We start from the raw sequence: 12432 nt of genomic DNA, 5'->3' as shown, positions 1-12432 counted from the left end.
GATGGTGCACGCTAAACATAAAATGTATTCATGAATGCTGACCCAGATAGTGGCTGGCACAGACCCGTGCTCGGGCCACAAGTGAGCCGGATCAGGGCCACACATGGTCCTCAGTCCACTGCTGTCTGGGGGATGATGCTGCGGTGGGTATTTTGTGAGCCTCATGACTGACTGAATAACAGCGGATGCAGATGGAACCCAGAGAATGCATAATGGATGAAAAAGGCAACACATCCGTCTCTCTCTCTCTCGCTCTCTATGTGTGTATGCATGTGTGTGTATATTGGCTTTCATATTTGGTGTGTGTGTGTGTATGGGAATATGCGTTTTGTGTGTGTATGAGAATGTGCGTTTTGGTATGTGTGTGTCTGTGAAAAAAGAGAGGAGAGAGAAAAAATGTGAGTTCTAGTCGGCAGTTAGTTAGCCACGGGGGACATTAACCCAGGAAGGCATGAACGTGCAGCACACCCTGGACCTGGAGCTGAGGAGAGGCCCTGCAGGCCACTGGGACTGCAACATGAAAGCCAGGCAGAAATAGAGATAAATTCTAAGCCCCCCCCCACCACTCACACACACGTGCACACTCACACACAAACTCTCATGCACACTCTCTCACACACACTCTCTCTCTCACACACACGTACTCTCATGCACACTCTCACACACACACACACACACACGTACTCTCATGCACACTCTCTCACACACACACACACACACGTACTCTCATGCACACTCTCTCACACACACACATACCCACATGCAGAGAGAGAGAGGAAAATTTACTTTGCCATGTGATTGCCACTATAAACCACAGCCAGAAGCTTGTATTTGAAAATGTCACCTTATTCACTGTGTTGACTGATCCAATGGGTGATATTTCCAACCCTTAGGTTTGGGAATCTGATGCAGATGAAACCTTCTAAATTGTAGTGACAGCGCCATTTTGTGCACTGCAAAGAGGATTGCCAGGAGCCTCCTAGTCATAGCAGTGGGAAGCAAGGTGTTAAAATCTTAATTATCTTTTTTTCCTTCTTTAGGGGACTGTGAGAATTGCTGGTATGCCGGTAAGCCCATGCCTCAGAAGAAAGGTAGACAAGGTATTTCATTAGTGAGGCCAAAACAGTCCTCCAGTAGGCCTATGTTTTTTTTTCTTCTTTAAATCAGATTGTGCAAGAAACCTACAATCTGCTGATTGGGCGTTGAAGGGTGGTTACCATGGTGATGCTACTGCTAAATCTCAAGTCTAGTTGGTCATGTGGAATACAGCATCAGCATCCTCAGCGTCATCTTCCTGTTAAGATTATAAACTGGCAGTGGCAGCTATGGCACACTGGATTGCTGGTGGCAGTCACCAGTGCATGGAACATCCCTGAGGTAGGGAAAAAGAGATCAATGTATTTCACATTATGTCCTTGGGGTTCCCTTAGACACCCAATCAGACGAGACGCGCTGGCAAACCAATGGCTAATCAAATTGGCCTGGATCTACCGGCTTGGAAACTTTAATGTCCTGCAAGTGGTCCAAGAAATGAAAGTAGGCCTAACAGCTGAGATCGTGAGTAACAACTTCTTAACAACTAAACGTCATGGGGCTTTGACCAGAGTGGCATATGGCAACTGAGTTTGTTTGTGGCAACAGTGGGACTGAGTGGGAAGCGGGGCTTGGGATCGGTCAATTGCTTTTGTTTGTCAGTGCAAGCATTTGGTCTGGATAAAGAATGAAAAAAGGAAAATGAAAGAACTCTACGACCAGACTCAATTTGTAACTTGGACACAATAATAAAAAAGGTAATGTTCATGTTATGCATTTTGGTGGTCCATCCGATACATAAGAATAAAAATGTAAAAAAAAAGTCTGAAACAAGGAATCCATACTATGAATTATTATATGTTCATCATTATAATAGGTCAGTAATAATTTTCACCTGCAAAAATGAATAAATCACCTTTACAGTACAATGCTAACATTATCTTGTAATAGTTTTCACATGAAGCTGCTTATAGGCTAATACATCAATGTTTATGAGCTTCCTCTGTTGACGTCAATAAGCTGTGTTGGTGTTGGAAAAATGTAGGCTAGGCCTAATGTTTATTGTCTTTTTTATTGTTCTGCTCCAGGAGGGGCTATGCCGTTTTGTTTCCATAAATAGATCACTAGTTAGTTTGCACAGATGGTATCTCTATGTCCATATGATACCAAATGCCAATGCTCCAATAGATCTTATTCCTTTGTAGTTGTTTTTTTTCCTTTTGTGGTTAGGGGGGGGGGGGGGGGCATTAAAAACAGCAAAGGTCAAGATTACCCAGAACAATGATATGAGAAATAGGGAAGGGAAGGGAAAAGAAGACGGCCACGCAACAATCCAAGAATGACACCTTAGCAACGAGCACATTTTCTGTGTTTTATTTGAAACGGGCCTTGGAATTTGAACTAGGCACAAGCTGTTATTTCTTGTTCTAGTCTACTGTTAAATTTCCCATGGCATGTAACATGGCATTAGGTTTGATAGGACTCCGCAGTGGCCACAACCTAGGAACACAGCTCCGCAAGTGAAAACCGCACAGGTAAGTTGAGAGTGGCTTGTTACCCAAATGAGTCACAGGGGGTAGAGTCAGCTTTAGGCGACTCTGTTCATTCGAGTCCCCAATGCAATAACAATCATAAAGCCAGCAGGGAACAACTGCGACCGCACGGTACAGCTCTTTGATACGTGTTCCGTTGTCTTAAGTTTAGCCATGCATAGTTAAAGACAAACGCAACAGCGGCGCGGGCCTGTTCTCACCCATCAGCGGACGAGAGCGCTGCCATCATCACGCTACAATACACAGATGCAGTACGGTAACGCGAAGGGCCTCATTTCCCCTCGCGCTCTTGAAAGGGCATTAGGGGGAGATGTAAGAGACAAAAAAAAAAAAAACAGATGCTCTCCGCGTTTTAATGCTTTCATGTCACTGGCGTAATTAAAGTTCCACAACCCTCTGCATCATCTGACTTGAAGAGGAGGAGAGCGTGTGGGGGAAGAGACGTTGTGGTTGTCGCAGCTGCGCCACCGTGTTGCCAAGCAGAAGGGCCAGCCACTCCAGTACGGTTACGACACTTCCATGGCTCTCACCTGCTCTATATTGGTTCAGTATCCTGTCTGATCATTACTCCCTAAACGTCTATTGATGCCCCTGTAGGAGTTTAGGGTGGGGAACAGTCATGACCTCTATGAATGGGCCTATAGTCATTTTACTCAGATTTCACGGACATTTCTTGGGTAGACTGCAGCTGCTGTGGAATAGTCGTCAGAGAGACTATTCAAATGTTGTTATGCCTTTTTATGCCTAGCTCATTTTAAGCTCGAATTGCTACGCAATTGTGTAAAGCTGAAGTATATTGGATAATTTAAAACATATAATTTTCCAACATTCAACAGTTCCAACATTGTCTTAGTATGATTCAGAAAAAAAGTGATTCTCAGAGACATACCATGATTTACTTGCAGAAGTTATAGAACAGGTCTAGCAACATATCCATTCATTAACAACAAGATAGTTAGTGTTCACATGTGTTCTCTATGTGAGTGCCATTGTCAACATTTTCTAAACTTTATAATATGTGTCTGATACATCTAGGGGGGATATGAATTACCTTGGTTTCTGTATTGAAATAATGATTTTTAGAATGTTTTTCACAGATTGACCAATGAACATTTGAACACTCTCCTATAGCATGTGATGAAACAAGCTCACCTTATAGGGCCATTAGTGATTGATGAACTAATTCCTGTTGAAACTGGGTTATTAGGCCATTACCTTATCCCTCAACTATTTCATATCAAAATTCTCTGAACTTACATCTTATCTTCCCTTGCGTCGTCAATCCCACAACTATAGCAGGCTTTTTGACAGGCAGGCTTAAACCACATACCTGAGGCAGGTGCCTAAAGGCAGGTTGGGAGGTGCAGAGTTAAGGTGGAGAAGAACAGGCTAGCAAGGCGTGCTCAGGTGTGCCATCAGACTGGCTTTCCTGTCAGTCGTCAGTTGTGCACGTGGAGTAGTGTGTGTGTGTGTGTGTGTGTGTGTATGTGTGAGAGAGAGAGAGAAAGAGAGAGCTGTGCTGTGCTGTGGATTCCCCCAACTAACCTAATCCCCAGGGTGCTGACCTACACCACACCTCCGCAGTGACCCCTCAGTGCAGGGATGGCGCCGCAGCCATGAGGTGGACGGACCCGATGGCCTCGCTCGGCCGGCGATGGGGGAGACGGCGGCAGGAGCAGGACAGCGCCGTGCGGACGCTGGTGTCCAACCTGCCCTACGAGGACCTGAAGAAGAAAGAGCAGCCCAATCGGCAGTACAAAGGCAACGCCGTCAAGACCACCAAGTACACCCTGTGGTCGTTCGTCCCCAAGAACCTCTACGAGCAGTTCCACCGCGTGGCCAACATCTACTTCGTGGGCCTGGCCGTGCTCAACTTCGTGCCGGTGGTGAACGCCTTCCAGCCGGAGGTGGCCCTCATCCCTATCTGTGTCATCTTGGCACTCACCGCCATCAAGGACGGCTGGGAGGACTTCAGGAGGTACCAGACTGACCAGAAGCTCAACAACCTGCCATGCTCCGTCTACAGCAGGTAAACGGCAGGGCTCCCTCCCCCTCTTCCTCTCCTCTTTTCCCGTCTCACGCAGAGCAGTGAGAGGGCTGGCCGCTTGGACATCAGATGGCTCTTTTACAGTATCAGTGTACAAGAGGTGGTTGGAGTAGATTGGCTACGGAGCAGAAGCCTATCTGTGCAATTGTGTGTATCCGTTTTTCATATTCTCAGCTTACTGCATTTCTAGTCTGCTCATGACAAGTACTGGGTACGCATGTGTGAACAACTGTCTCTCTCTGTTTTTCTCTGTGTTAGTGTGTGCATGAGCGTGTGTGTATGTCTCTCTCTCTCTCTGTGTGTGTGTGTGTGTGTGAGTGTGTGTTTTACTTCATCTGTGTTTCAAAACCCCATGGGAATTTTTGACCTAGAAATAAAATTTGAGTGGGAGATTTCTCTCCTTTTGAAGAGCCTCACAACAATGTCTGGCAACCAACGCATTGTGAGCAGGTTTGATGAAATCCCCATCTCTGTGTTGCATCATAGGCAAGGCAGTGTGCAGGTCGTTTAAATCTATTTTAGAAAAACCAAATGTGAAAACGGAATAACTAGCAGAAACAGCGGAAAAAAAGGAGCAACCCAAAACCCTTCTTCCTGTGCTGTCATTGAAACAGACTTTCAGCTGAAACACTACACTATCTAAACTACGGTATCTAAACATGGCGTCTGATACATGACAGGGACCACAGACAGACTTTATGCTTTGTGTTGTCTATTTGTCCCTATGCAGTTCTACTGTTCAGTTTTCTATACAGTATATATTTAAATTACAGTTTGTTTTTCACTACAGCTGATTAGCAACAGACAGGTGGATTCCCTTATGGTGTGATAGATTAGAACTTGTTTGAAAAGATCTCATGGTATGACAAGTTTGGGGTTTAACAGATGTACCTTTAATCTATGACCAACTGCTTAAATCGATTTATGCAGGGGCATAGAAAGGTGTTTTACACTCTTTACCACTGGACGGCTTACTGGAAGGTGTGCTAAGCTGGCACTAAAGTGGTGTAAGCATATGCAAGTATGCGTACCTCTCTGAGGGGAGCTTTGTTAAAGCCCTTTTCTGCATCTGTTGAGATGCTGTCATTCATATGACTCACAGAAACAGCACTTTTGTAAGCCATTCTGCACATTAAGTTCTCTGTCTTTTCAAAGATTTTGTTTTCCCAAGGTTTCCTGGAGAACGGCCAGTGACACGACCTGGTGACATTGACTGTGTGAGATCTTGCTGGTCCACATTTCAGTCATCTTTGTGGAATGTAGTTAGCGTGCTTGCTTTGTGAATTGTGAATGGCTTTGCCAAAGCCTTCAACAACTTGTTTCTTTCCATTAAGTCATGTCTGCACATTGGATTGTATACTTCTGTAATGTTATACACACACTTTTGTTAAAATGCACAGGCCTTGTCATATATTGGGGCGGTGGTAGTGTAGTGGTTAAGGAGCTGGGCTAGCGTGCAGTAGCCTGAAAGTTGTGGGTTCAATTCCCGGCTTCCACCGCTGTGCCCTTGAGCAAGGCACTTAACCCCAAGTTGCTCCGGGGACAATGTGATACCTTGTAATATAGCTGACATATGTAATTCACTTTGGTCAAGAAGTGTCTGCTAAATGTAATGTAATATATTGATGGGCTCAACTTCAGGTGTTCAGTAACATAGGCCGCAGTGATTTCTTTCATACAATCCACGTTTTCAATGTGATTTAACAACATGGTTGGTGACTAGGATATCACATGAACAGCTGTTGTTTCAAAACACCAATCCTTGAAATTCTTACATCATCAAAACTATTGGCTAGAATGATTCATACCATGTCACTAATGGAACCCCTAACCATCTGTTTATGTCTAAAAATGTAATCAGTATATTATGTAGGCCTAATGTAATGGCAATATATGATTCTCCTGAGATAAAAACAACAACAACAAAAACAGGTAAGAAACAGGAATACTATGATGTCACAATGTTCTAGGCTCATATTTATACCTTGACAGCTGTGCCCTACAAAAAGTCAGGTGACTTATGCTTCAAGGAGCCATTTTTAGTTGAAGATATCCTTATCTCAATATCAGAAGAGCTCTATCTGAAATAGACATCGCATAGCCCTGCTGGAGAAAAGCCAGCGTTAGAATGTGCTGATTTTGCCTTTTAAGAGAGTTCATATTTTTTTTTTCACTTGTATGAATCATACATTTGTTCATTTATCCCTTAATACCAGCAGAAGTGAGACACAAAATAGCTTTTATCAATCAGCTAAATGTCCACGTCATTGTACCTCAATGCATCGCTAATAGCATTGCACCAATGACAATGAGTCAGCAAGAGTCACAGATTGCTATTTAGTCACATCCAGTGACACGCAGTCAGTTACTCGCTCACTCTGCGTGTTTATGTAACATGCGCACACGTAGCGTAGCATTAGCGTAGCGTAGCATTAAAGACTCTATTAAAGGGCCGTGGGTGAGCCACAGAGGAGGCTGCTGTTGCGTGTCTGCTTTTGTTTGGTGCAGGGTGTGAGAAGGACACGGCCCTGTGTTAGTATGCGTGCCCACGGGCCGCCGCCCAGTCCTGCTCTACGTGTAGAGTAGCATACCTGCCGGCCCCCTGTCACTCTGCGGCGGTGGTGCGCTGTGGCTTTGTGTTCGGAGGTGGCTGGCTCACACAGGGCCCCTGGCCCTCAGGGCAGAGGCTCACACACTCCTCTCTCTTCCCAGGGGTACTGGAGCACATCCCACCCCCACACCCCGCTCAAAGGCAACCCCCCACACCCACACCCCGCTCAAAGGCAACCCCCCACACCCACACCCCGCTCAAAGGCAACCCCCCAGCCCCACGCGTCGCTCAAACGCAACCTCCAGCCAAATACCTTACACAGGCAGAAGGCCATAGATATAGGCAAAACAAATCATCCGTATATTACTGAAGTCCAGTAACGCATCAAAGCATCATTATGATGTCAGGCCTGGCAGCCGTGGACACTGTATGAGAGTCTGCTGGGTTCATGTATAAGGACATGGTCAATGGGGCGTATGCCCTCAGGCGGAGGCTCTCGGTCTGTCCCCGGGGGACCAGGATTGATCCTCTTGCGTTCGTCCGCTTCAATCCTGCCTGACCACATGCACCAGTCTCCAGCATCCCGATACACCTGGAGGGATTCATGACCTTAATCGGAGAAGGCAGGGCGCATGACGTGTATATTGTACTGTAATATGATCACTGTAAGAATTTTTGGTGCATCGTCATTGAATAATAGTTTATAGTAATTATAATATTTATAAAGTGAGTAATTGATATGTTGGGTTATCGTGGGCTTATTGATGGGCAGTAACTAGGGTGGGTAGACATCTGGGGCAATTAGGCGTCCTTGCCTTTAATCAAAGACATGAAATAGCTTTTCGCCGTACATCTATTCCACATCTACTTTACAACATGGTAAAGCTTAAAATCTTTATATGCATTTATTTTCTAACTGATATCTTCAGTTCAATGTTTAATTACAGATTAACTGAATGTCAACTCTGTCAGTATGTAGTGAAAAGAAAATGTGGTCTATAAAACCCAACTTAAAAACTAAAGATACAATAAAACCCACATCCCATAACTATTGGATTCTTTTTGTAGTCCATCTATCTATCCATCCATTAATCTATCTGTCTGTCTCTCTATCTATCATCCATCTGCACACACACACACACACACACACACACACACACACACACACACACACTTAATTTGAAACCTCTTCACATAATCCTTCAAACTCCTCTACTATCAGCATCAGTTTGATGAGATGCGATGCGTTCATTCTTCATTCATGCTCAGAGCAAATCAGTGTCTGCCTCAGCATGTCATGTATCTCTTGTATGTATCTCCAGGAGAGAGATGGGCTTCGTGGAGCGCCGCTGGAAGGACATGCGGGTGGGTGACTTTGTCAAGGTGGTCTCCAACGAGATCATCCCCGCTGACATCCTCCTCCTCCACACGTCCGACCCCAACGGCGTGTGTCTGATGGAGACATCCAACCTGGACGGGGAGACCAACCTGAAGCAGCGCAAAGTGGTGCCAGGTTTCCCAGCGCCCGTAAGACATCAGTCAGATTGCCTTCACTGCCAGAGGATGTTAAGCTTAAGCACACTTAAAACACACACATACGCCCGCACACACACACACACACACACAATGGTACTACTAATCATGATAATTAGTCATGATAATCATGACATGTCAAGTAATGTATCTCAAACAAACATGCATAAACTGCTCTATATCTGTATAGAAATGCCAGGTTTCAGTCGAAAGACCCATCTTGAAGAAACTCATTTAAAGATATATTTTAAACCAGAGAATGACCCCACACATTCCAGCTTTTTAAAAGCTTTATAAAAAAAATGCAGCTGATTTAAAAAGGTTCTGTTGAACTTGTTCTGTTGAAAAGCAGTGGTGTTTTTTCCCCCCTTCGCATCATGGTGATCATGCTCATCTGTGCGTTGGGTGCAGTCTCTGCTGAGTGCCTGTTACTGTGCTGGGTGATGGCTCTTGTCATGGCCTCCTTATCCCCAGTCCAGTGGCAAACAGTTTTGGGGGCATGGTGGTGAAGGGTGAGGGGGGGGGGGGGGTTGTAGACGTACAAACCAGTCCCTGAGGTTTGCATCTCAGAGAAGACTCTCCTGTGTGTGAGCAGCACACTCAGCCACACACACACACTCAGCCACACACACACACTCAGCCACACAGCATGCGTGTTTATGTGGAATGTTCTGGAATGACCAGTTATTTGTTTACATCCTCAGTATGAATGCTCACGTTGCAGGAATGCTTTGTTGTACCGGTTCCTTTCAACACGTCTGATGTGTGTACCAGTGATTTCAACACCTGTACTGACAGTTGTTTGCCTGACAATGCTAAAATGGCAATTCCTTTCTTGATAAACCGGTCACACAGCATGTAATAGCAGCAATTAAGATGACATTTGTACACCAACCTACGAAAATGGAAGGGGTGGTGTTTATAGGAGAGGCTATTTAGGTCATTTCATTGCCCTCTCTACCTGGTAAAACAGCTGTTATCACCTTTGTTCTGCTTCATCATGAAAGACACTGGTACAAAGATTTGAAACCAAATGTATTGTACATACCTTGTGTCACACTGTGTTTTAGTTTGGTTTTACGTTTTAAACTAGTCAGTGTATCATTTTATTAGTGTATAATTTATTTTTATTTTTCAGGATTCTCCTTTTAAGCCTGGTGGCTTCAAAAGCACAGTAGTCTGTGAGAAACCAAACAATGACCTCAATCATTTCAGTGGTTACATGTGAGTACAAAGCAAAACATCTGTAAGTGCTCTACCTCTTATTAACCTCAAGTATATGCACACATTTCTGACCAGAGTTATTTGCAATATTGTAGAGAGAAGCCTGATAAGAAGAAACTGGGCTTTGGAATTGATAGTCTTTTATTACGTGGATGCACTATACGCAATACAGACGAGGCTACGGGGATTGTGGTCTATGCAGGTACCATCTCTCTCTCTCTCTCTCTCTCTCTCTCTCTCTCTTTTTCTCTCTATCTCTCTCTCTCTATCTCTCTCTCCTCTCTCTCTCTATCTCTCTCTCTCATCCCTTCTGTCTCTCTATTTTTGTTCATCTCTGGTTCTTAAATTCTCTCATTCCACTCTTTCCCCCTCTGTCTATCCCTTTCTTTCTCAGATTTCTCTTTCTTTCTCTTTCTTTCTCTCTCCCTTTTTCATTTCTTTCTTTCTAACATCATAGCTTCCACTCTATTGTCAAATGTTAACATTACATCACACGGGGTGACCCCAACACTGAATACACACATTTTCAACATTCAATAGACCACATACCAGAAAACAGGAATACCATTTCCTGTCTCATGCGTGTGATACTGTATAGCTACACACAGCAAAGCAGAAGCACACGAGAGCCAGTACTATAAGCAGTCATGTCAGGTCAGAAGAGTCGATTATATTTGTGTGTTTATGCTGCTCTGAGCGCCAACCCCTGTGGTGCTGTGTTTAAGTCACACACACACACACACACACACACACACACACACACACACACACACACACACACACACACACACACACACACACACACACATGCATGTAAACACACACACACACACACACATGCATGTAAACACACACACACACACACACACACACACACACACACACACACACACATGTATGTAAACACACACACACACACACAGAGAGAGAGAGAGAGAGACACTCTGTGCCTCACCCCACCCTTTCTCCTCCGGCTGATTTCTACTTATTTACAGGCCACGAGACCAAGTCGATGCTCAACAACAGCGGCGCCAGGAACAAGCGGAGCAAGCTGGAGCGGAAGCTGAACTCTGACGTGCTGTACTGCGTGCTGCTGCTCTTCACCCTGTGTCTCGTCGGAGCCCTCGGTACACAACACTGACACTGACCTTCGTCTCATTGATCCACACCTGTGGGCTGATCCACAGCGCTTGCTGTGTGAGGAGGGGTTGTTGTTGTTGTTGTTGTTGTTGTTGTTGTTGCTGTTGTTATTGTTGTTGTTGTTGTTGTTGTTGTTGTTGTTGTTGTTGTTGTTGTTGTTGTGCTTGTGGTTGTTTTGCGCTCTGGTAATGTGTGAGTGATGAGGACAGTCTTTGACACTTCCTGTCGACAGTATTTACTCCATTCACATGAGCCAAAAAAGTACATGGCATTGCAGATTTTAGATGTTTACCCTTGTGTCTGTATGATGCCCTGTAGGATATGTTGGTAAATAGTCAGCAGGTGACTTCTGTGATGGTTGCTTTGTTCTCATGCTAAACCAGACATGGTGTTCTAAAGAATCTTTGACTAAGCTTACCTTAAAATGTAAGAGTTTCTATATAATGTTATGATAAATAATGATTAAGATAGATTTGTATAAGCCTTTTCAATCATGACCAAAGGGTACCAATACTACAAGGCTGTATTTTATATATATTTTATATATATTTTTCAGCTATCCAGCTGGATCACTGTTGGATAACTGAAATAGCCATCATTAGGCAGTTGAAGAGCCTTCAGAAAGGGATAGTTCACACATAGATGAAAAATGAGCCTGTAGAAACAGTTTTTTTCCCCTCCCTCTCTCTCTCTCCCTCTCCCTCTCCATCTCTCTCTGGCTCTCCCTCTCTCTCTCTCTCTCTGGATAGGATATATGTCAGCACCTCTTTTCCCATCCAGTGTGATGCCAGTGACTCTTGACTGTTTTTTATGTTTCATGGAAATTGATGTGAGGTGTGAGGGTGTGTCCTTTTTGCCTGAGCTCTCCCTTTTAAGCTCGTCATGATCCAGGGCAAGTGCCCGGAAACCCTGTAGAAAGGGACAGGGTGACCTTGGAGAGAGGGACAGGGTGACCTTGGAGAGAGGGACAGGGTGACCTTGGAGAGAGAGACATGGTGACCTTAAAGAGAGGGACAGGGTGACCTTGGAGAAAGGGACAGGGTGACCTTGGAGAGAGGGACATGGTGACAATGGAGAGAGGGAGAGGGTGACCTTGGAGAGAGGGTGACTTTGGAGAGAGGGACATGGTGACCTTGGAGAGAGGGTGACCTTAGAGAAAGGGACAGGGTGACCTTGGAGAGAGGGACATGGTGACCTTAGAAAGAGGAACAGGGTGACCTTGGAGAGAGGGACAGGGTGGCCTTAGAGAGAGGGATAGGGTGACCTTGGAGAGAGTCATTGCACTCCTGTCTGTTTGACTGCTGGCTAAGAAAAGAACGGCACACCAACCACGAATAGTTCTCTCTCAATCA

The 12432-nt window shown here is 44.8% G+C and overlaps 1 protein-coding gene across 1 annotated transcript in view; it reads left to right on the top strand.

Annotated features, from left to right (window-relative positions):
* Positions 1-3991: 3991 nt before the first annotated feature.
* atp10b (ATPase phospholipid transporting 10B) overlaps positions 3992-12432 on the top strand; it is a 23836-nt gene continuing 15395 nt past the window's right edge. Inside the window, exons 1-5 of the mRNA XM_076291736.1 lie at positions 3992-4614; positions 8506-8710; positions 9855-9940; positions 10036-10142; positions 10936-11067. Coding sequence (XP_076147851.1) covers positions 4202-4614; positions 8506-8710; positions 9855-9940; positions 10036-10142; positions 10936-11067 — 943 coding nt within the window. The 5' untranslated portion in view covers positions 3992-4201. The remainder of the gene's footprint in view (positions 4615-8505; positions 8711-9854; positions 9941-10035; positions 10143-10935; positions 11068-12432) is intronic.

The sequence above is a fragment of the Alosa pseudoharengus genome, unplaced genomic scaffold (assembly GCF_046254945.1).
Source record: "Alosa pseudoharengus isolate Yale_2024_CS ecotype anadromous, Long Island Sound unplaced genomic scaffold, YU_APseudo_1.1 YU_APseudo_1.1_scf_19, whole genome shotgun sequence".
NCBI lineage: Eukaryota > Metazoa > Chordata > Actinopteri > Clupeiformes > Clupeidae > Alosa > Alosa pseudoharengus.
The sequence above is the reverse complement of the archived record's forward strand: the minus strand, read 5'-3'. Positions and strand labels throughout refer to the sequence as shown.